The sequence below is a fragment of the Rhinichthys klamathensis genome, unplaced genomic scaffold (assembly GCF_029890125.1).
Source record: "Rhinichthys klamathensis goyatoka isolate OS25496 unplaced genomic scaffold, OSU_Roscu_1.1 h1tg000044l_1, whole genome shotgun sequence".
Taxonomy (NCBI): Eukaryota; Metazoa; Chordata; class Actinopteri; order Cypriniformes; family Leuciscidae; genus Rhinichthys; species Rhinichthys klamathensis.
This window is the reverse complement of record NW_026606591.1, coordinates 295,829-320,076: the sequence shown is the minus strand read 5'-3', so window position 1 is coordinate 320,076 and position 24,248 is coordinate 295,829. Positions and strand designations below refer to the sequence as shown.

Genomic DNA, 24,248 nt, shown 5'->3' with positions numbered 1-24,248 from the left:
CAAGAATAGAATATTTCATGCTTATATAGAAATGGAATAAGAAATTGAATCATTAAAGGTGAATGTTGAATGCATTTGTAAATTAATTAGCTTCTGTAACACTTAAGGAATGTTGATTTTATAAAATAAATTTAAATAATTATTTCATGAAATATGTGATGCATTCATATTTGACTCATGAAGGCTGTTGTTTAATCTCTGCCTGTCAGGGAAACCTGAAATACTTGAACTGAAGAAGGTTCATTAAAGAATGTGTTGAATGTTGCCTCCGGGCACGAAGGCTCAATAAACAACTGAATGGATCATGTGATCCTTACAGTATTCTCAAATCTCTGCTCTCTTGTTTCGCAACCAAGGAAACCGTGGCTCATCCGAGCATATGAAAGCAGGAACAGAAAGGCATGTGTTCTGGAGGAGGGGGGTGTTATTGCACACATGAGCTCGAGCAAAAACGGGAAGCCAGATTTGTTTTGGTGGATCCCCATTCACGCATTCAAGTTTGGGAAATTCAAGAGTCACAAAGACTTCACTTCAAAAAACGACTACATAAATGTTATCTCTGTCTTAATATCAGAGGCGTAGAATTTAGTAGGGATGCTTGGGACGTGTCCCTACCAATATCCAATCACACTGATATATCCCTAGCAATAATTTCGATCAAAACTTAAAATATATTTATATATTGATTTCCCCGGCCCGTCCCCACCAATTTCAAAATCAAACCTACGCCCCTGCTTAATATACATTCCCAGTTTTATTATCCATGGTTCATCATCATCAGTCTATGTTATTCCCAGTATTGGAGTAATTTGTAATTAGGCACTGTAAGGGCTGTGTATCGTTCAAAGATTTTCGATATTGATACCGATACTTTGACTTCGATACCGGCTCCTGAACATTTCACGCTTTCTATATGCCTATTTCTCATGTCTGTGAGTCAAGTAGCCTATACGCTGAGTTTTGTTTTATTTGTGACGCCCTCCTAGCCTGGCTAACGTCAGACCACGTCTCATTGACATTGACCAGATGACGTATGTAGAGTAGGGTTGCCACCCGTCCCTTAAAATACGGAATCGTCCCGTATTTGAGAATAAAATAGCGCGTCCCGTTTTGAATCAATACGGGACGGGGTTTGTCCCGTATTTTCGGAGTTGTCTTCAACGCAGTATCTCATGCGAATCATCCCACTGGCATTCTGTGAAGACTCGTCCTATTCTGCCCCTGATTGGGTAATACTCGCGAGTCGCTGCCATCGTTGGATTCATTGGTTTGTTTCAGGTTCACGGCCAATCAGAGTCAGAGGAGGGCGGGTCTCTTGGCAGAGAGTCGATTTGAAAGAATGGCGGAGGCTGCTCCAGATACCCCCCCGCGTCCAGCGCTGAAACGAAAGCGGATGCAAAAGTACAGACGAGAGTGGGAGGAATAAAATACTTGGCTGGAATGTCCAACAAATGGAGTGACAGCAGGAACAGGTGCTCTGTGGAGCTCATAAAGAGTGAGCTCTTGATCACTCTCAACTTTGAGCAGTCCTGTTCAGAGTTTTACTGTATCTGTTTGAAAGACAAACAGCTTCTCAGTGCTGCACGGAGTGACAAGAAGTACACTTATAAAAGGAAGTAGGCATGCTCCAATACTGCACACTACTACTTCTGGGCCACTGATGTTATCATGTTCATGATGTTCATGGAAGATCCTTTGCAAGTCTCTTGGCACTATATATATTTTTTTCCAATATACTTTTTTTGAGTATGAAAGCATTTGTTTAATTTAAAGTTAATAAGTTATGGATCTGTTAATTTAATAAGTTCATAAGTTAATAAGTTAAAGTTAAAGGTTCACATCTCACAAGTTCCTCCAAATGCCTATTTTTTGTGGTTTCTCTTGCAAACTTTGTTGGCCTATGTTTGTTATCGTCATAGTTGTGTATTCAGCTATGACAATATGACTTGAGTTGTGATATAGAGAGACTGAGTGCATCTGTTCCTATTGATCCCCCCCCCCCCCCCCCCCTAAATAATAAGACGTCCCTTATTTTTCTGTATTGAAGGTGGCAACCCTAATGTAGAGCGAAATAAATTAGACGAGGAAGAAGACGATGGGTCAGAGATTTATTTGCGTTCTAAACTGCTTAGAACAATATCGAAAGCTAACTTCGCGTCTGCTGCCATGTTGGGTCCATAGGTATAAACAAACTGTTTCAGTGTGTGTCGCATAGACGTCCTCATCGTCTTGCTGCTCCCTCCCTGTTCTGTGATTGGTCCCCTCGCTGAGGCGAAAATTTGGTCCATGGTATCCAGACTGCCTAGCAGCGTGAATAAAATGCGGTATGGGGAAACCCAGGCTAACGCCCTGCAGTTCTTCTTGCAGTCGAAGACGAGCAACTTTCTGCTTGTACGTTTATGCCAGCCTGTGCTCTTGTCAAGTGCTTCATCAGATTTGTCGTGTTGACAGCCATTATCTTGTCGCAAATATCGCATCGTGCGCTGTTGGCATCGCAACATCTTTTCCATCGATGGGGGTTGGGACGTTTACACACTACATCCTCACGTGTGAGCCACGCCTCTGGGCATAACCGGCGTACACTAGTGTTTTTCCTTCATGCCTCACAGCCAATGACGCTGCATGCTTATTGGCTCACCGACATTGTCCAAACACTTAGGTATCGAAATTTGGTACCGAACGACAAGAGATTTTTTTGATACTCGATAGTCTCAAGGCAATTCGGTCGGTGCCTAAAACCTATCGAACTCTATACCCAGCCCTAGTTACTGTACCTAATTATCTTTTTGGCTACTTTGCCTAAGTATCAATTACATTATCCATGTTTACTCTCTACTTGACTATAGTTTTGAATATATGTACTCATTACTCCAATACATTTGAGTAATTACTCATTACATTTTGCATGGCACCTAACTTTTTCTGCAGCAGAAACGGCACGTCCAGTGCATGTATGCTTTGACTATTTTGAGCACTTGAGCTTAACTGAGATGAGTGTTTGTAGACGTTTAAGAGGCTGTTGTGTCAACCTTGATTGTTTTGCTATAAATCAAATCGCTGTAAGGTAGCTCTGCTTTTACTTAAGTATGGTTTTCTCTTTACACCTTCACATTTTTTAATCTGTTATTCATGGAAATCGTGCCTTTTTTCCTACCTCTCAAATCCCATTTTGGCTTGTGTGTGTTCCAACGGCATGAACCTGTCCAATCCACATTGGATTGTGAAATGTTGTAGGTTTTGTTTTTCCACCTTCTCAGCGTAGAGCGAGAATGCGAGCTGGAGATAAAGAGAGCGGGTTGGGTTGCCAGAGCCAGAAGCTCCTGCTCTGATCTGCAGGTTTTGCAGGTGTTTCTATTTGTGGTGTCTGATGCTCTGACACCGATGCTAGCACCGTCTCGCCCTGCGGCAATGCTAATGCTCCTCGGGTAGAGTCGTCAAAGCAGTTAACAAGGGTTGCAGGCTCGCCTAGGGGCCTTTTATTCATTAAGGCACTTCACAAAGTGACACTGTAGACATTTGCAATGTTACAAAAGATTTCTATTTAAAAAAAAAATCGAATTACATCGAATTACATCGTAACAGCAAGGCACAAGCTAATTGGCTTCTGCTGATCCTGCAGCCAATGAGATTTTAATAATGGTTCATTGTTTGCTGTAAGCTAGTCGTGCTGTACGCTATCAGAGTATCTCTGAAACCCCTCCACCTCCCCAGCTCCACCTGCCTAGATCTGCTGTGGGATTTATGTATGTTCTTTCTATTCATTAAAGAATACTGGAAAAAATGCATCAGTTTCCACAAAAATATGAAGCAGCACAACTGTTTTCAACATTCATAAGAAATGTTTCTTGAGCAGCAATGATTTCTGAAGGATCATGTGACACTTCAGTCAAAGGAACCATCAGTTTGACCAAACAGCCATCCTAACCAAGCAGATTGAAAATCTTTACTGCGAAATGCTAAAATGAATCGCTTCATTGAAATAGACAGTTTGAACTAATTCATGAAAATAAGTCACATTTGCCCACTATAATACCATATTTGCTCCTAAAGCAGGTACAATACTATAACATGTCTGTCTTAACGCTCTCATGCTCGTGAGCTTAACATGGAAACATAATATTTTACAAATAATCTTCATATGATCCCTTAACTTAAAACTATATGTAAAATGAGCAAAAACTAATGAATAAATTAAACTAAAATATATTTAAAGTCCCCTTGTAGTTAATAATTCTATTCCTTAACTCATCTTTGATCACCGAAATGTCATATTTAAACGTTATTTCCTTTGAATTTTTTTTATGCCTTAACCCCCTGGGGTCGGCTATCGCGCCGGCGCGATTGTCTCGCTTTTTTTCTTATCAGTGTAAAAGAGACTCAAAATACTCGGTTAATTTTGATCTTACATATAAGTGTTGTACATCATTAGATCCTGTTAAGTTTCTATTTTTTTTGTGGATACTCACAATAAAAACAAAGTGTTGTGCTTTTCACCAAATAAAGAAAAACAAACATGATGCGAGTTCTGCGTTCTCTCTGTCAGTGAAGTCCATTCTGAAACGCGTCCTAAGATTAACTGTAACTCCGCGATTACTTGTCACACAGGCACGAGAGGTTTTTCTTTATGAAGCTTAAATTATCTTCTTTTAAATGAAGTAATTTATATAAAAAACAAATATTCTCAGTTTATGCAATCTGTATGAAAAGAGAGTGCTGTCAGTATTTTTTTCCCCAGCTCATTACACTTCATTACGCGTTAATCTGACACGCCCACGGAGGACGCGCGCTATTCAAACGCAAATGTCGAGGCAAGCCATGACAATGCCCACATCAGCCGTTCCACGCGGCGGTAAAATGTGTGGTGTATTTCCTGCCTTTTACCGCTAAGAGGCGCTACAATCATAGACTCTGAAAAGTGTTTGTTTATTCCGGTTTATTCTCTCTAATGCGTAATCTGCTGCCGCACCGTGCTGATTCAGAGCGATTGAAAGCTGGTAGCAGAAGAATTCAACAAGTGAAATGTAGTTAAAATAATTCATAATCACAATACTGAAATTAGGCTACTGAAATGTAATTGAATAAATAATGAAAACATTTCAACATAAAACATTGCAATAAAAACATTTAGGCTACATGAATGAGGCTTTACAACTTTAACAGCATACAGAAGACAGCTCAGTGATCAACGCAACGACACGAGCTTCGAGGAGCTTCATTCGAGCCGAGATCGAATCTCAATGTAGCATACATGTTGTTAACCGATGTTGTCCTACGTTTATATTTTCCCACCTTGATGCTTAAATAGGTAACTGTTTATATCTGTTTACTTATTTAAAGTCAAGAGTTTTGTTTGATTATCATTACAACATAAATTTGCTACATTCCTGTAGAACCGCAGCCGCAGCACAAATGACAAAAACTGATGAAGGAAGATTGTCAGCCGATTGCATCAGAAAATGAAAAAGAAGAAGCTCGTCTTTAGTCTGCTAAATTATTGTGTAATGTAAAAGAACACAAAAATTACTTATGTTTGAAACCAAGTTCGAACATTTCAAGGTTTAAATAAAGTGTCGGGACAGTTTTTTTTTTTTTATTTAAAACAGGGTTGCATCGGTTTAGAGTTTATTTCTTTTGCGATGCAAAATAAGAAACACTAGGCTAATCTTATTCTTGCGACATTTTAAATTCGTATTGCCAAAGAAATTACAGCTAAATTAAACAATTAAAACAGTACAAAACGAAAATTGTCCAAAGAAACATATTTAAATTAAAAACATGCGTTTCTCTTTGCCTCTCTCGCGCTGGATCTCTTTTTAACAAGTTTATTTAGTCTCCCTCGCTCTGATAATACTACTGTATATGTCGCTGCGTGTCAGCCATACAAATCACGAAAAAATTATTTAGCCTTTAATTGTTGCTTCAAAGACACAGCATACCTTGTTGAATTCACCGTACAATAACTTCAATTGAAATTTTGTGTGAAAAAAAACTTTAAATAGGCTACAATAAATAAACTACAATATTTATAATATACTAAAACTACTATTATAAATTTATATAAAATATGGGGCCTACATTTGGACACAGATTTATCCTTACAATAATTTTGCCTGCTCATCAGGCTGGCTATCCGACACTCTCCATATGAAAGAGGAACATTAACACCTTTGTCCAGCAATGTCCCTCCAACCCCCCACAGGCTATCGGAGTCTGAGGCTGACTTAACACAAAGAGAAGTCGCAATTCACACTTAAATCGCTATTCTAGACAGTGTTGATAATGAAGGAATTAAATGGAATTACATGTAGCCTAGTGATATTTCTGTCATAAAAGTTTATTACTAAATATTTCATTATTTCAATAATTGATGAAATAAAACTGGTTTGGGGCAGCTTTTTCCAAGCAAAACTAAATATAATCTGAAAAAACGCTTGTTAATTTGTTGTCATGAACAAAATGTTCAACTCAATATTAAATTCTACAGGGATCTTTGGATCCTTACAACCAGGCATGCAATTTGTGAATTAAGTTTTTATTTGATTTTGTATTATTCAAATAAATATCGAAACACGGTGCTTCGTGGTAATGCTGCTAAATTAAATAACATTTATAGAACAATTATGAACTTAAATGAAACAATATCGCAACATTTCGACAAATACATTATTTGATCTGTTTTTACATTTTAATTCAGGGCGATTTAGCCTACATTTAATTAGAGCGAGATTTTCACCCTTGTCATTTTCTCATTGGGAAGCGCTTACATGTTTGAGTAGATCCTCTGTTCCTCTAGTTTTCATATGGATTAGCCTATAATCAGATAACATTTATTAGCCTAAATATTTAGACATTTAAAGGCTTTAGACATAGCCGATTTCTTATCGTGACTGAGCTGAAGTGGCTTTCGGTTCATTTTTGTGACGCGCAGTTCCCGGAGACAGAGACGACAGATAGCCTATACTGTTTTTGTCGTTAGCCTAATATGAATACAAGTTTACAGTTTTGAACGATGCTACTCTACTCTTATCTGTATGACCAAAAAATTACGGAGTCGCCTACTAAGTTATTTTAGCTGTAATAATGACAAAAATAAATGAATCTAAATGAACGCGCCGCCGTGTTTGTCGAACACTAACTCACCATGCCAGAATAAAACCCGACTTTAGAAAAATGCATAGGGCCACTCGGCGTGGTGTGCCAAAACACTTAATTATAAACTTCAATATTTCATTCAAAATAATCTCAACACGCTTTGTGAAATTTGAAAAGCCGTGCATGCATTAAGGCCACTGGAACTAATGAACAACTGAAACGCTGGTTTTGATTTTATTGTTTGTCGTTTAAACGTGCCTGTTGCATATCTCTATTTTATATATTTGATATTGGTGAAGTAGCATATAGCATTGATTAGCTGTGGAGGGAGGGGTGTGGGGATTAAAATAATTCAGCAGAAGCAGGGATGTTTAGACCAGAAGGAAATCACAATCCCCCCTGGCAAATCACACTTTACTTAAAACCATGTTTTTAAAAACTCTAGGTTGTAGGGAACAGACCTCTCTGCCATGCGCGCGCACGGTTTGGAGCACAATATCTGTCTCGCATGCACGCTCGCTCTAGATAGATTACGGGATATTTTAACTAATTTGCGGTATAATAACTAGTCGATCACGAGTGGCTCAACAGGTATCTATAGATAAACTATATCCTTCAGGAATTTGACCGACCGGGTTGACACTTCAGCTATTTTGTTTTTTTTGTATTTTTACTTAGTGTGAAATGGAAATGCATGATAATTGTATTTTATAAATATAAGCAAAAAAAAAAAACTGTATGGTGTAACAGAGTTTTAGAGCTAGACAAATCTCTTTGCAATAATAAATATAAAATTTACAGCAGACCATGTTTGTGCGGGATTTGAACCCGTGTCATCTTGATGATGAACCGTAAGTTCTACCGCTCAGCTATGAATTTTCTCACTGAGAAATACCCAAACGTCTGTTTCTGACATGAGCGAGAAAACGTTTTGTCTTTAGCCTGTGAGAGTGTAGGCCTACTTTAGCCTTTTAAAGTTTTAAAAGATTATATCTTATCTGTATGACCAACAATTTGTTGTAGGCTTATTTGGAAATTACCATAACTTGTAGTATTTCATCCTTAGGCTACTGTTAATAGACATTAGCCCCACTTACGTTTTGCTAAATGTCCCTTTGCGCCACCTGGCGGTCATTTCGCGAACGACTTTGCAATGCGACTGGTTTATTTTTACCGCGGTGGATGGCTAAAAATGGTATGTGGATGGCTAAAAGGTGTGACTAAAAATGTGCTTTTGGCTTTCATTTATATTTTGATTGTTTGTATATATATATATATATATATATATATATATGTGTGTGTGTGTGTGTGTGTGTGTGTGTGTGTGTGTGTATAAACATTTATTTATTTATATACACTACCGTTCAAAAGTTTGGGTCGGTACGATTTTAAATACTTTAAAAAGAATTCTCTTCTGCTAACCATGGCTGCGCTTATTTGATTAAAAATACAACAAAAATCAGTTATAGTATTAAATATTATCTCCAGTGTAAATCAGCTGTTTTCTGTGTGAATATATAGTAAAGTGTAATTTATTCCTGTGATCAAAGCTGAATTTTCAGCATCACCAGTGTCAGTGTCTTCAGTGTCAAATGATCCTTCACAAATCAGTATAATATGAGGATTTGATGCTCAAAAAACATTTATTATTATTATCAATGTTGAAACAGTTGTTGGTCTGTCAGTTGTACAGTTTTTTTGTTTGTTTTAGGATTCTTTGATGAATAGGAAGTTCAAAAGACTTTTGTAACATTATAAATGTCTTTACTGTCACTTTCGATCAAATTAATTATTCCTTGATAAATAAAAGTATTGTTTTCTTTCCTCCAAAAAATAAAAATAAAATTCTCACTGACCCCAAACTTTTGAACGGTAGTGTATATATATTGTCCTTGCATTCTTTCTTGTGTGACACCCCTGAATGAAAGGCTCATTAGTATGCAGACTGCTCAGGTGAGAACTGCCTAATTATTCATGAGGGGGTTGGGCCGTTCCGCCCATCCGCATATTGCCTTTGCAAACAAAAAAATGTTTTTCACAATTTAAAACAATCTATTGTTTTATGTGAATGATAAGGCAGAATGATTTTCAGATAAATTTGAAGCAAAAACTCTAGGCGATAACATCCACTAGTCAAAAGTCTTGTGGACAAATATTTAGTATGTTATTTGTGGCCTTATATTATAAACTTTATTTTTTAGTTTTTTCAATAACCACGCATAAACAATATTCTCTCAAAAATACAAACATGTACATAAATGTTGCTCACATATTATGGTAGCCATGTGTGTGCTATATAGAGTGTAATTTCACCTGTGCCATTAATATGTTTATAAGCAACTGAAAAAAGCACAAATGTCAGAGCATGCCAAAACATCTCAAGGACCCCGAAAACACCTCAGACCCCAGAGGGTTAAAATAGCTTGATTGTAACTAATTAGCCCCGCCTCCACTCATTTTGCAGTGAATTTTCCTGTTTTAGGCTACTGATATCCTAGCATCATCGTCATGCTGAGCGTGTGCTGTGTGTTTTCCCTCAGGTCTGCTGGTTGGCACCCTTGACGTGGTGTTGGACTCCAGTGCCCGTGTGGCCCCGTACAGGATCCTCTACCAGACCCCCGATTCCCTGGTTTACTGGACCATCGCCCACGGTAACACACTGCTTCCCGTTCTGGAATACACCCTCACATCCCGCCTGCTCCCTGATGGCCTCTCGCTGCCGGAGCATTACCTCATGCCCTAGTGGAAATCAATCCGCTTTTCTTTCAAACGGTGCTCATGACGTTCACTTACTGCCTCTGCTTTTTAAAGTTCAGTTTAGGTTCAAAACTTCAACGCAGGAATCAATGCTTCAGCAAAGCCGTGGTTTGTTAGGGATTGGAATTTGTGCAGGGATGCAAAGTGTGTGCTGATGCAGGACCGCGCGGTTAATGTGCAATTAAGAGCACTTACGATGAGAGCGCCTCTGGTTATGTTACGCACTGCAACTAAGCGCCATGCCAGGAACCAATCGTTAGGCCTGGGCGGCATGCAATGCTACAAATGTGTCAACCAGTATAGATTCGTAGATCTTTTTTTTTTTTTTTTTTTTTGGCAGGTCTGCTTTGTTATTTGCATATCAAGAGACATGGAATTAGTTCTGTCACAATACCAACGTTTCAGCAGTCAGAATTTTCTGAATTTCTCAATACCAATTTCACTACAAAAGTTATTTTATTGCACAATTATTGCAATAGCAACACTTTTATTTTTAGCTAACTATTTCAGTTTTTTTTTATTTAATTTCTCTATTTTCTTTTATTTAACCTTATTTTTAATTTAAGGTAATATGTTTTTAAATTGCTTATAAATACAAATACATTTATTTAAAATATTAATTCTAAATAAATAATGTATTAAAACAGTACTTTTTTTTCTGTCAAGTAAATATTGGTTAAAAAAGGCAAATAAGCATTCAATTATTACATTAAACCAGGGCAGATTCTGCTTCACAATTCTTGATATATTTGTGTAGGAGCGATTTATGTTATTTACACTTGAAGAAACAGAGAGATTTGTCAAAATACCCAAATTTTGGTAGCCAGTAGCAATACCATACCACTACAAAAACAGTTATTGAGCAATTAACTATGTTATTTATCTCAGTATTTTTTTATTTGACTTTTAAACATAAATAAAAATAAACTTATTTAAATTAATCATTTTAAATAAATAGCACATTAACACATTTTCATGTAGCCTTCAATAATTTTTCAGTTACTTATATATAAAAAAAACAATAATATTCAAAAATAAAATTAAAAACAAAGAAATATATTAAAGAATGCTTGAAGTTTATTAGTTTTTAATTTGAGGAGGGATAATAAAGCTATCTAAAGTTATCCTAGAGCAAAAATACGAAATTGGTCATACATCGAAGAGCATGTTCTTATGAGAGAAATACAAAATATTTCAATAACATTTGTATCGTCGCCACGCAGTATTCACCATCATATTATCCGACCCTAGCCGAGAGCATAATGTCTGAAGCCAAGAGCGCGCGCTGGCTTCCCAGAGGAGAGCGGAGAGTGCACGTTTTCTGAGCTAATCTGGTTAGGGGCAACTGCGAATGCTGGTTCATATTTCACAAGCTGTTACTTTGGTTGCTGCAAGCCATTTGTTAAATCTCTTTATTTAATGCGAGAGAGACGTTTTCCTGCTCTGAGATGGTGCATGTGTTCTGTGAAAGGCTTTAGCATGACTTTGCATTTTCACTTTTTTATATATATATATAAGATGCATATTCTAGAAATAATTCAAGGCTGCATTTACAGTACATTGGTATTTTGAGACTTTTGGGAGAATAAACAATTAAATAACTTGAATATTATATATAAAGAGAGAGATAGGTGGGTAGATAGATGGATATATAAATAAATTATTATATATTATTAAATATTAAATATTACATTTATCATTATGTATTAAGTGTTAGTTGTCAGAGATAATAAAAAACTAAATAAATGATAATAATATTACACACACACACACACACACACACACACACACACATATACAGTATATATTTAAAATGTAATATTACTATTACATTTATTCAGTTGTTTAGAATATATGTAATATTAATACATATAAATATATCATAAATTTAAAATGACTAAATTAATATTACAATATATATATATATATCAAACCCATTTTAAATGTAATAATAAACTTTATATCAATATTTAATATAACATTTTATATTAAACTATTACATTTTTTTATATATATATATATGTATATACATATACAGTGTGTGTGTGTGTGTTTATATATATATATGCCTTATTAATGTAAAATGACCAAATTTATATTGCATTTATTGATTTTTATGTTCTAACTGTATTTGTTTCTGAGTTCTGGTTAAATGTCAAACAACATGGTTGGTGTGTTTTTAAAATCATTGTGTATTTCCACCTTTACCTATTTCCAGGGCACTTGTAACAGAACAATCTTAATGAATCATCTCGCTTGCCAGTGATGTGTTTGATATATTGCCTGAGGAGAGTTGTGCTAATTAAATGATGAATCCGGACCCATCTGTTCAGTACTGGAAGCAAACGAAGTAGCTGCGGATAAAGACTTAAAGACTTTCGTTATCCTAAACTGGTGGATTAGTATTATTTGACAACTAAGAGGTGCCAAAATGTTTTTGTTTCTCGCAGGGAGCTCTCGTAAGGAGATCACGGAGAACTGGGAATGGCTGGAGCAGAATCTGCTGCAGACGCTCTCCATCTTCGAGAACGAGAATGACATCACCACGTTCGTCAAGGGCAAAATACAGGTTCGACAAACATTTGAAACTGTATTCAAGCACCCTGGTTTATATGTACCTGTAAAGGTCTTGCTTTTGTTTTTGGGTCTCCAGGAATAGATTTTCATGCTTGAATGCAAAGTTATTTTTCGTTATTCGCGTAAGAAGTTGGAAATACCTTTGCAGTGATATACTGTTAACGAATGAACAAGTAAATGTGTGCTGCACGCTTTCCTCTCAGTAACAAAATAAACACAACAGAAATGACAGGGGTGAGAAAACAGCAGTTAAAGTAAGTCGTCCCCCTGTAGTCAATCATTTTATCCTTTTAAAACTCATCTTTGATCACCAAAATTACATATTTAAAAGTGTTTTCCTGTGAAAAAATGTCTTCATGCCTTAAAATAGCTTGAATGTAACTCGACACCCTTGCCTCATTTAGTATACGCGGTTCTATAAATATGCAAATGAGCCCCGCCTCCACTCACTCACACCAGCTCAGAGATCCACTGGTTGACGATCACACGTTGATCTGATTGGTTACAAGGTAGTGTGTGACGTCAGAAACACCAGCGATTTCAAACCGAGTTTTTGAGACTGTCTTTGGTTCACTGCAGTTTTAAGGAGAAAATACTCAGCAATGCTGTCGACTTATGCTTTAAGACAAACCATGTGTAAATTCATATTAAAAACACCACATAGGCATATAAACAACATTAAAAACTTGATTTTCACCACAGTGGACTTTAGGAAAGATCATAGCGATGTGGAAATGTTTGCACCAGCTCTGCAATTCGTCACTCCAGTACAGTCACTTCACGTTTATTTATATAGCACTTTATACACTAGATTATTTAAAAGCAAGCAGCTTTACAGTATTAAACATGAATAAACACGACCAGCGTCTCTTTCAATTAGGATTACAACTTCAGTTTCTGCTATAAAGCAGCTCACCATGTTTTTACTCGCGTCTGACCTCGACAGACCGAACAGAATGAAACAATTCTCAAAGAAGGCGGAGCCTCAGAGCCACACCCACCTATTACGTAATCACCACCGACCAATGGTAGTTCAAAGGTGTCTGAAAGCAAACAAAGCAAACTTTTCTGTTGCGAACTCCCAAAATGAACTCCGAACAAACTTCGTTTTGGCCTGATTTTGTTCGAAATGACGTCACACGAGTTCACATGCGTCTGTCTGTGTGTTTGTGTCCAGGGCATTATAGCAGAATACAACAAGAGCCACGACATCAAAGAAGATGACGACACGGACAAGTTCAAGGAGGCCATCGCGAAGTTTCGTAAGCTCTTCGGCATGCCGGAGGAGGAGAAGCTGGTGAACTACTACTCCTGCAGCTACTGGAAGGGGAAGGTGCCGCGACAGGGCTGGCTGTACCTCAGCATCAACCACCTCTGCTTCTACTCCTACCTGCTCGGGAAAGAGGGTACGGCATGAGGAGACCGCAGTCAGCCCAGACGCCATTTTGAATTTAAAGGGCACATCACACACACAGTTTCTGCAGTCTCATGTTAATCTTCAGCAGTGTTGGGGAAAGTAATGCATTACAATATTGGGTTACTCCCTTAAAAAGTAACTAATTGCATTACAAATGGCGCTTTTCCACTACACAGTACCAGCTCGCCTAGGCTCGGCTCGGCTCGGCTCGGCTCGGCTCGGCTCGCCTTTGTTTGGTTTTCCACTGTGTAGAAGTTGTACCTGTACCTGCTTTCGGGTACTTTTTTTCGTACCACCTCCGGCGAGGTTCTAAGCGAGCTGAGGCGAGCTAAGCCGATACTAAAATGTGACGTGAAAACAATGCAGACTGCTGATTGGTCACAGAGAATCTGCGTCATCATTGCACGCGCCAGATGGAGTATCCAGACTAACCCCGCCATTTTTAAATAGTTTGGCCAGAGATAGTTACTAAACTTACTTACTATTATTACGGCAACTCGGAAGAATACGCCGTGGTCAAACGAGGAGGTGCAGACATTCCTTTGTTTGGTTGCCGAAGAGAGGATCCAGCGAGAGCTTGATGGGGCAACGAGGAACGAAATGCGTCGCTATGACGACCGGGTACTATTTGTGGCGGCACTTTCTGCAATGGAAAACGGAGCGAAAAGCGAGTCGAGTCGAGTCGAGCTGGTCCTGGTAATGGAAAAGCGCCATTAGTTACTTTTTTAGAAAAGTAATGCGTTACGTTACTTTTGCTTTACTTATTTTCACCTGGGCTGGGCTTGTTTTTTTATAGCAAAAAAGTTATGTTTTTGGGCAAATGTAAAGACCCTTTCACAGCAAAAGTGAAATGAATAAGGACATGCAAATTCACGCGTGTACAGTTACAGCAGAGGGCGCCGCTCAAGCAAACCTTTCAGCTGCGGTTCTGGATAACAGAAGAATAGGATGCAGGAGAAAAAAAAGTTTTACACTTAGACATAAAAACAAAAAAGATCTATAGTAATTTTTGCTTATGGTTTAACTGAAACATCGAAGGTCAGAAGCAAGAACACTGGTCAATAAAGTGAGATTAAATGCATAAAAAATTATGTTCTATTTAAGGCGAGACACTACAGGTGAATAGGGTAATTTTTTTAACTAGCAGATATCACCATGAAACTTTCCCAGTTGATTACCTACATTAAGATGAGAAAAAAATGTATGACAAGTTTTCTGTAATTTAATGTTTGAATATGCAAATTAGGCATTATCTAATTAAATATGCGCTAATTTGCATATATTTCAAAAAATGAAATCTGAGTATTGGATAAAGCCAGGTTCAAAATTATTTTTTCATTGTGTTCACATATTAGATGGGGAAAAAATTACAGAGGGATTTTTGGATATCTACTTTTGTTATCCTGTAAATCAGAATATACTGTCAATAGCCTTAAAAAATGATTTTTGCCATGTTTTTTGGAATAAAATGTTATATAAATCAGGCTAGGAATAATATATTTACAAATCCCTCTGTAAATGCCTTCATAATATAACTAGGTACAAGACTGGAAAGTTTGGTGTATAGATAGTGGAGATTTCGGACTTTGAGAATGAGAGAAAAGTCATTTTGAGAAAACGGGCTTTAAAGATTTAGCATCAGCCAATGAGATTGCGCATTTGCGCCCTTTTACTTTCACGATTGGCTGCTGATAAAAAGGAAATGACCATATTTGGATCCGACAACATTATACGAGAGAGAGAGAGCTTTCTAACGGTGTGTGTGATGACAGGGTGCAGACAGCGATCGCGGCGCAGCGGGATGATTTACTACGCCAACTTTTGATGAATTTATGAGAAATCAAAAGACGCAAACAGACAAAGTGTCGTAAAATAAAGACCTAAATGTGTATTTCGGACTTTTTTTCACCACAAGTCTCAAAATTGACCAGTGCAAAAAAAAAAACAGGTTTTGCCTGCCGTGTCTCGCCTTAACATATTTAGTTATTGGAGGTTTGCATAGTATTCTGATCCTGCATTTCTATGATTTTATTCATTTGGAGGAATATTTAATCTTTTTTTTTTGTGCAAGTGAGATGAGTAAATGCACGCTCACATTTAGTCTAGAACTACAGTAACCATCATGTTTACACAACGCCTCTGCACTTCGATTTGTCTCAACATGGAGGCAGGAGAGCTGTCAGTCAATACATGGGAAAACAAAGTAACTTGCGTTACTTATATGAAAAAGTGATTGGGATATTTTGTTGTAAATTTTAAAAGTAATGCGTTACTTAACTAGTTACTTGATAAAGTAATCTGATTACGTAACTCAAGTTACTTGTAATGAGTTACCCCAACACTCATCTTCAGTACCGATAGAGTAGTATTGCATCCTTCATATCTCCGAAGAGTCTTTAGTTTTATTAGATTAATAAAAGACCAATACGCTGTACCGATTCTTTCCGAAAACAGCCGAGCTCCTGGAGGCGTGTGTCGTGGGCGGAGCTAAAGAGTCACACACAATAGATCATCACATTATCCCTGGATAACTTTTTATTCACTATACGTTTGTGTTGTTTACATGCACTTACATTTCCAACAAAAGACAGACATTTGATGTTAGGCTACTTCCTGCATGCGGTTCCGACTCATGACCGGGATATTTTACGCTGGAAACGCTCCATCTCAGCAGATTCAAACGATCTGCAAATCCAGCGCCGAACTGAGCCTGGTTTATAAAACATTTGTCAACGAAATGCCGGGAACAAACAAACACACTTGCACAACTCTGTTGCTGCCCCGGAAAAACAAACTGCATCCACTGTTCCCTTAACGCTGGGTTCTTGAAGAAGCTGAACAAGGTTATCTTTCCTTCACAAGCAAAAACACACTTCTTTGGTGACGTTTTTGATTTCATGGTCTAAAAACAAAATGACAGCGCTGCCGACGGCTTCCGTAAGCGATTTTTTTTTCACAGGATGGTAGGGGAAGGTACCGCCTTTTTCGCCTCTGATTGGCTAGAAGGCCTCTCCTCCGATTGGTTATTTGATTTGAGTTGGTGTGTGTGTGATGGGTAGGTTTAGGGGTCAGGTTAGTGTGTGTGTATATGTGTAACTTCTCATCTGAAGAGATGACGTTTCACGGCCAAATCAAATAACCAATCGGAGGAGAGCCCTTTTAGCCAATCAGAGGCGAAAAGGCGGTACCTTCCCCTACCATCCTGGGGAAAAAAATATCGCCTTCCGTAACCTGAACGAAGCTCGTGCGCTCGCTCTGGTTGATGTGTGTGTGTGTGTGTGTGTGTGTGTGTGCGCACGCTCCTCCAGGAGAATTGCCCATACAAGGAATTACACCCTTTATGACGTCATACAGGGCCATACTCGGGGAAAAAAAACTTTCCGAAACTTATACGAATCCTGAAGGAGTGTATTTGGCACAGAAATACTACGTCATACGTCCAACTAATTTTTTAAAACTTTGGCCATGTTTAGTATGAGAATCCAACTCTTTAACAGTGTAAATAAGTCAGAATACATGAATTAGCATTAGACATCCCAATGTTAAAATCAGGAAAATTATGCATTAGTCTTGGTTAAAGTTTTATTAAAAACCGACAATCAGTAATTAAGTCAGAATGCATTAAATGGCATTAGACATCGCCTTTAACTCTCCGAGGGATAGACTAACAGTGTGGTTTTTACTTTCAAAGCCACTATATTTTCTGCTAATATGCTCCGTCTCAACGAATCTAAACGTTTGCTCTTCTTCTTCCATATGAATCTGTGTGTTTGTAACGGTTCGTTTTAGCTAAGCTGGTGATCCGCTGGGCTGACATCACTCAGCTGGAGAAGAACGCCACGCTCCTGCTGCCGGACATGGTGCGCGTCAGCACACGCCTCAGCGAGCACGTCTTCTCCGTCTTCCTGAACATCAACGAGACCTTCAAACTCATGGAGCAGCTCGCCAACATAGCCATGAGACAGCTCCTGGACAACAAGGGCTTCGAGCAGGACCGCTCTCTGCCCAAACTCAAGAAGAAGTCGCCCAAGAAAGTCTCGGCACTCAAAAGGTCTGTGCCAGTATCGCTCATGAAGCCAGTGAAGAGATAAAACTGAGAGAAACTGGGTGACATTTATACTTTTTATGGAGAAATAGTGATATCAACTGAACTGATTCATTTTTTTTAATACGCTGTTTTTGCACTGCTGTTAAATTTGTGGTTTATTCTTCAGAAAATTTGACTATGAAGTTTAAAAATAAGACATTTTTTATTTAAAAGAGAAAAACGATAAAATGTGTAACCATTGAAGAACTTTTAATATGTATATGTAGTAATTTATTGAAAGTATTCATTTCACTACATTATAAAAATGACTAATTTTAAATCTTAATTTGTTATTAGTCTTCTGAAATTTTGACTATAAAGTTTAAAAATAGGCTTTTTTTATTTAAAAGAGAAAAACGATGAATTGAGTCCCTGATGAAGTACTTTTAATATGTAGTAATTTAGTCAAATTATACATTTCACTTGATTATAAGGATAACTATTTTTAAATTTGTTGTGATTGTTCTTCCGAAATTGTCTATAAAGTTTAAAAATATGCTTTTTTTTATTTGAAAGAGAAAAAACTATTAAATGAGTACCTGATGAAGTACTTTAACTAAATTACTACATATTAAAAGTATTTATTTCACAAGATTATAAAGATAACTCATTTTAAATGTTAATCTGTTGTGATTATTCTTCCAATATTTTGTCTATAAAGTTTAAAAATAGATTTTCTTTATTTAAAAGAGAGAAAATTATTAAACGAGTATCTGAAGTACTTTTAATATGTAGTAATTTAGTAAAATTATAAATTTCACTAGATATACACTAAAAACATATACAATACTACTTGATTATGTAATATATAAAAAAAACGGTGGTGAAATTTCTTGCAAAAAATAATTGCAAAAAAAAATTATTTCTGCATTGTGCAAAAGTTCAAAGTGCATGTGCATTAAAAGCTAGACAAGCAAAAAATAATTATAGTGAATATATGCTTTTACCGTGTAGCAAAATGATTCAATAAAATGTATATTGTGATTTAAATAAATTCTTGCAGTGGTATACTGTAACATTTTTGTTTTGTCACAACTGCTTATGGAACTTTTTAAGTTAATATTATGAACAATATTGCAATTGCCTTAAAGATGGCAGTGAAAATGCAAAATAGTGAAGGATTAAATTTTGGAGTAAATGGCCGTCTGGCAACTGTGTGAAATTGGAAGTAGCAAATCTGGTTCTCCTTCAGGGCTCTTTGAAAGCCGTCTGTGCAAACTAAGAGGATTATCCGAGAGCGCTTTGACGTGCGGAGCGGCTCCGCTCCACCAATTTTGTTAGCAATATGCATTTAGAAGAACTTTAGGAAACTTTATAGCAGCCTTTTTTCAGTATTATATTTGTTTCTGTGCCTTTAGAGATTTGGACGCCAGGGCTAAAAGCGAGCGATACCGGGCGCTTTTCCGCTTGCCGAAGGACGAGAAATTGGACGGCCACACAGACTGCACGCTATGGACCCCCTTCAACAAGATGCACATCCTCGGACAGATGTTTGTCTCCACTAACTACATCTGCTTCACCAGTAAAGAGGAGACCGCCTGCAGCCTGATTATCCCACTCAGAGAGGTCCGTCACTGCATTGCTAAGCTAATGACATGATACTCTAATAAAAAGTTTTAGTTTAGTTTTTTTTCTTAATCAAAACTTTACATAATTGACCCCCAGTTTCACAGACAAAGCTTAAAGGAGTAGTTCACTTTTTAAAAAACTTTTGCTGATAATTTACTCACCCCCATGTCATCCAAGATGTCCATGTCTTTCTTTCTTCAGTCGAAAAGAAATTAAGGTTTTTGATGAAAACATTCCAGGATTTTTCTCCATATAATGGACTTCAATGGTAGCCAAACGGTTCAAGGTCTAAATGACCGTTTCAGTGCAGCTTCAAAGGGCTTTAAACGATACCAGACGATGAATAAGGGTCTTATCTAGAGAAACGATCTGTCATTTCAAAAATAAATAAAAAAGTTAAAGTTTTAAAGGCACAAATGCTCGCCTTGCGAACTCTCCTGTTCGAACTCGTTCATCAAAATGAACGAATCTTTTTTCGAGTCATTGACTCGTTCATCAAAATGAACGAATCTTTTTTCGAGTCATTGACTCGAAAAAAGATTCGTTCATTTTGATGAACGAGTTCGAACAGGAGAGTTCGCAATGCGAGCATTTGTGCCTATAAAACTTTAACTTTTTTATTTATTTTTGAAATGACCGATCGTTTCGCTTGATAAGACCCTTATTCATCGTCTGGTGTCGTTTAAAGCCCTTTGAAGCTGCACTGAAACGGTCATTTAGACCTTGAACCGTTTGGTGCCCAGCAAAGTGCATTATATGGAGAAAAATCCTGGAATGTTTTCATCAAAAACATTCATTTCTTTTCGACTGAAGAAAGAAAGACATGGACATCTTGGATGACATGGGGGTGAGTAAATTATCAGCAAAAGTTTTTTAAAAAGTGAACTAATCCTTTAAGTCTAGTCCCAGACTAAAATGGATGTTTGAGCTGAAAGCAACTTGCACTGATATATCTTAAAATATGCAAGTGCCATTGTTTAGATGCAGTAATGTTTTTTTGCTATGGGACGTTTATAAAACCTAATTAAATAAGGCCTTATCCTGGCTTAATCTAAACCCTGTCTGTGAAACCAGGCCTGAGTGTTTATAAGCATTTATCCCACGTTATCCTCCATCTTTCACAATCCAGTCAGTTCCAAAAGTATACCGTTTTCAGTGTTTCTCTCAGAAATATGTGAAAATAAAATGGGTTGTGAGTTGCATGATCCTGTATCTCTCTCTCTCTCGTCACTAGGTGACCATCGTTGAGAAAGCCGATAGCTCCAACGTCCTTCCCAGCCCATTGTCAATCAGCACCAAAAACAAAATGACCTTTCTCTTTGCCAACCTCAAAGACCGGGACTTCCTGGTGCAGAGGATCTCGGACTTCCTTCAGCAGACCTCCTCCAAAATCTACTTTGAGCGGGAAATCACAGGCAGCCTCAGCAGCTCAGACGACGAGGTGGGAACAACACTGTTGGTTAGTGTGTGTATATGTAATCCCTGCTGGCAAAATGAGTCGCAATGAGCACATTTTCCAAAATGACTTATTTTTGTTTTCACATTCTCTATTTAAAAAAAAAAAACTTCAAAATGATGTTTGATTTGTTGGAATCAGACAAAAAAAATGACTGAGTTACACCTGTTTGAAGTCGATTAAGTCTAGTTCAACTTAATCAACTTAATCAACTTAATTAGTTCAACTAAAATCTAGTTCAAGTTTTCTGAAGGTTACAAAACTAAATAACCTAGCAACCAAATTTGGCACTCACCAAGTCAAAACCAAATATCTATAGGATCTTTATTTTATTTAGTTTATTTAGTTTAGCCTATATTCAGACCTACTGTACTGCACGGATGTAATATAATGTTACACATCACCTCAATATGATTTTCCCCAACCAAATGTTTATTTAAGTTGCTCCCACCAAACTAAAAGAACTTGCAAGCTAAAGTTATTTGTTTTAATAGAGTCCCAGCTCTTCAATTGGGTGGCGTAGTCGGGCTACATTATTGTATCACATTTGGGACATGACAGATAATGTTTGCGTGAATACTCGCAAAGACAGATATTTTGAAATACTCTTATTATGTGTGTGTGTGTGTGTGTGTGTGTGTATATCGGGATCGCGCGCTGTCTGAGAGACTTTATGCGCATGGATCTGTCAGTCAGAGCGAGTAAGATCAGTTTTGTTTACATCAGCATGAGTTTGAAAATCACATTTCATTGGTTCAGATTCATGCCATCGAGAAATCGTCAGGAATATTCACAAAGGTGTAATACTGCACTTTACACGATACCAAACCTGTGTTAAGGGGAAGCGTGAGAAGTGAGCAGAGAAAAACTGGATTTTTCATGGACAAAGGAAAGGTACTCCTCTCAGAAAACACACAAATAAAGATACTTTTAGATGTTTAATAGATATTTGGAGCATTGGGATCAATAGAGAATGGCTTTTTTTGTGAGAGCGTCAAAATCGATTAATTAAAAATTTTCACTTGTTTTGCCTGTAGCTCGAAATCAGTTCCGACTCCTTTTGCCAGCACGGGTCACACATATATACATATATATATATATATATATATATATATATATATATATATATCTAGAGATGCCCTGTCTAACGCCATCCTCTGTGTGCAGGTGTACTCGCAGCAGGGCAGTGTCCTGTCATGTAGTCCTCAGTGCAGCACTCTCGGCTCTGAGGGAGAGAGTGACAGGCAGTTCAATCTCAATGATAGCAGGGTTCCCACCGCCACACAAGCCCTGATGACCATGTACCGCCGGCGCTCCCCGGAGGAGTTCAACCCCAAACTGGTACAACACCCTCAGTAATGCTTTTTTTATCTCCTTAATTTAGTCACTTTTTACTGATAGGACTAATGAAGAAGCTCGGATCTATAGAGGGTTAAGCAGGGGCAAGCGTTCAGTTTCAGTTAAAGTCATAATCTGATTGGTTGAATTCTACAGGACTTCCTGGAAACATGTGTGTCACGTTCTTTAATGGTCCGCTGGAAACAAAGCCACTGTGATGCCAAACCCCCTCATGGAAAAAAAACAGCCGTTGTGTTTAATACCTGTTTACTCGTGGTATTTAGAGGCGTTCTGGTCGATCGGATCACCAGTAGACGAGAGAGACACATTCCCGTTCACTCCTGGTGTTTTAATCCGTCTCTTTTGTCCACTTTCAACCACTTCTGTCCTGATTTCTTCGAGGGGAGGGTCTGTGGGCGGGTAAATGTGTGTTTTCAGATCTTTCGATCTAATGAACAAAATAAGCTCGTGCAATTTACATAAGAACACGACCGAAGGCGAAGGAAAACATACGAGAGCAGCAGCTTTAGTTTCTACTCTGATAGACGCCCGTAAGACCAAGCCGAACAAAATCAGGAATAGTGATAGAACATTGCTTGGTACGTTTTTTTGCATTACAGTGATTTTTACCATGTTCAAGAGCTGCTTTTGCCCCTAAAATACCCTTAAATCACTGCGTAGAACAACAGGAATATGCTAAAAATACACCAATGTTAAGTAAATAGTTGGATTATGTAAACTTATAAGTAGAAACCTGAGTAAACTATTCTTATTTAAGTTACGTAGTTCTTTAGCTTAATTACGGGGTGTTTGGCGCTTTAGTGCGGTTACAGGTGTGCGTTTACCGGCATTCGAATGCACCGCATCCACTCAGAATTCAAAGCCTGAAGTAAGATACATGTTATTGTGTTTGTTGTGGTTAGAGGAGATGCGTTAGTAGGAAACACATTCTTGAGAAGACCGAGTTTGTTTTGTTTGGTGACCTGCAACAAATGACCTGAAAAAACCTGCTGATTCAAGTCATTTTGTTTTCAAACTAGTTATGCTGTCTTCGTTTAGTCACAATATCAGTGCGCTAGAGCAAAAATTAATGTTTTGCATTCAGTGGAGTATTTAAGTGATTCTGCTCACAAGATTGTCTAATCTAAAGCTTTCATATACATTAAATGCACCACATTTCAAAATTTCGAATTGAAAGCTGATGCTGTTCACGGCTCACTGGCTTCGCTTCTTCGTTCGAGTCAGAGTCTCCGTCATCAGCACTTCTGAAGTTGAAGTCTGTGCAGCATTGATGAGATGCTCTCTATTTAATCGCTTGTTTTCAGGCTAAAGAGTTTCTGAAGGAGCAGGCCTGGAAGAATCACTTCACCGAATACGGCCAGGGAGTGTGTATGTACCGCACGGAGAAGACCAAAGACCTAGTGCTGCAGGGCATCCCGGAGAACATGAGAGGAGAGCTGTGGCTCCTGTTTTCTGGTGAGTCCCACACGGACAACAGGGAGAAAAACAGAGCTGAATAGAAGCGATAAATACAACTAACCAGGGGTGCGTTTCCCAAAGCCAACTATGGTCGCAAGTTCTGTCGTTACCAATAGAGTTCAATGGAATTTGCGACCATAGTTGGCTAACGATGCTTTTGGGAAACGCACCCCAGAATATCAAGCACAGTTAGGGCACCAAAATAAATACATTTTACATTTACATATATGCCTTTAGCAGACGCTTTTATCCACAGCGACTTTACAAAAGACAAACAAAAGCAATTCGTCAAAGAGCAAACAATATTCATAATTCGGTCTGCTCATTTCATTTGTTGTTGACATCAAAGAGTCTGTCAAAACAATTTCTACTAATTGATGTCATTTGGTGGAAGATAGTCTAATTAGATTGATGCCGGCATGGACAAGTTGCGCAACAGAAATAGTTTTTAAAGGGGTGATGAACTGAGAAATCAA

At 37.8% G+C, this 24,248-nt stretch overlaps 1 protein-coding gene across 1 annotated transcript in view; it reads left to right on the top strand.

Moving 5' to 3' along the window:
* Window positions 1–24,248, top strand: part of tbc1d9 (TBC1 domain family, member 9 (with GRAM domain)) — a 57,002-nt gene that overhangs the window by 4,899 nt on the left and 27,855 nt on the right. The window contains exons 2-9 of the mRNA XM_056247208.1: window positions 9,633–9,743; window positions 12,300–12,418; window positions 13,604–13,832; window positions 17,633–17,894; window positions 19,289–19,496; window positions 20,734–20,940; window positions 22,123–22,296; window positions 23,619–23,769. Of these exons, the coding sequence (XP_056103183.1) occupies window positions 9,633–9,743; window positions 12,300–12,418; window positions 13,604–13,832; window positions 17,633–17,894; window positions 19,289–19,496; window positions 20,734–20,940; window positions 22,123–22,296; window positions 23,619–23,769 (1,461 nt within the window). The remainder of the gene's footprint in view (window positions 1–9,632; window positions 9,744–12,299; window positions 12,419–13,603; window positions 13,833–17,632; window positions 17,895–19,288; window positions 19,497–20,733; window positions 20,941–22,122; window positions 22,297–23,618; window positions 23,770–24,248) is intronic.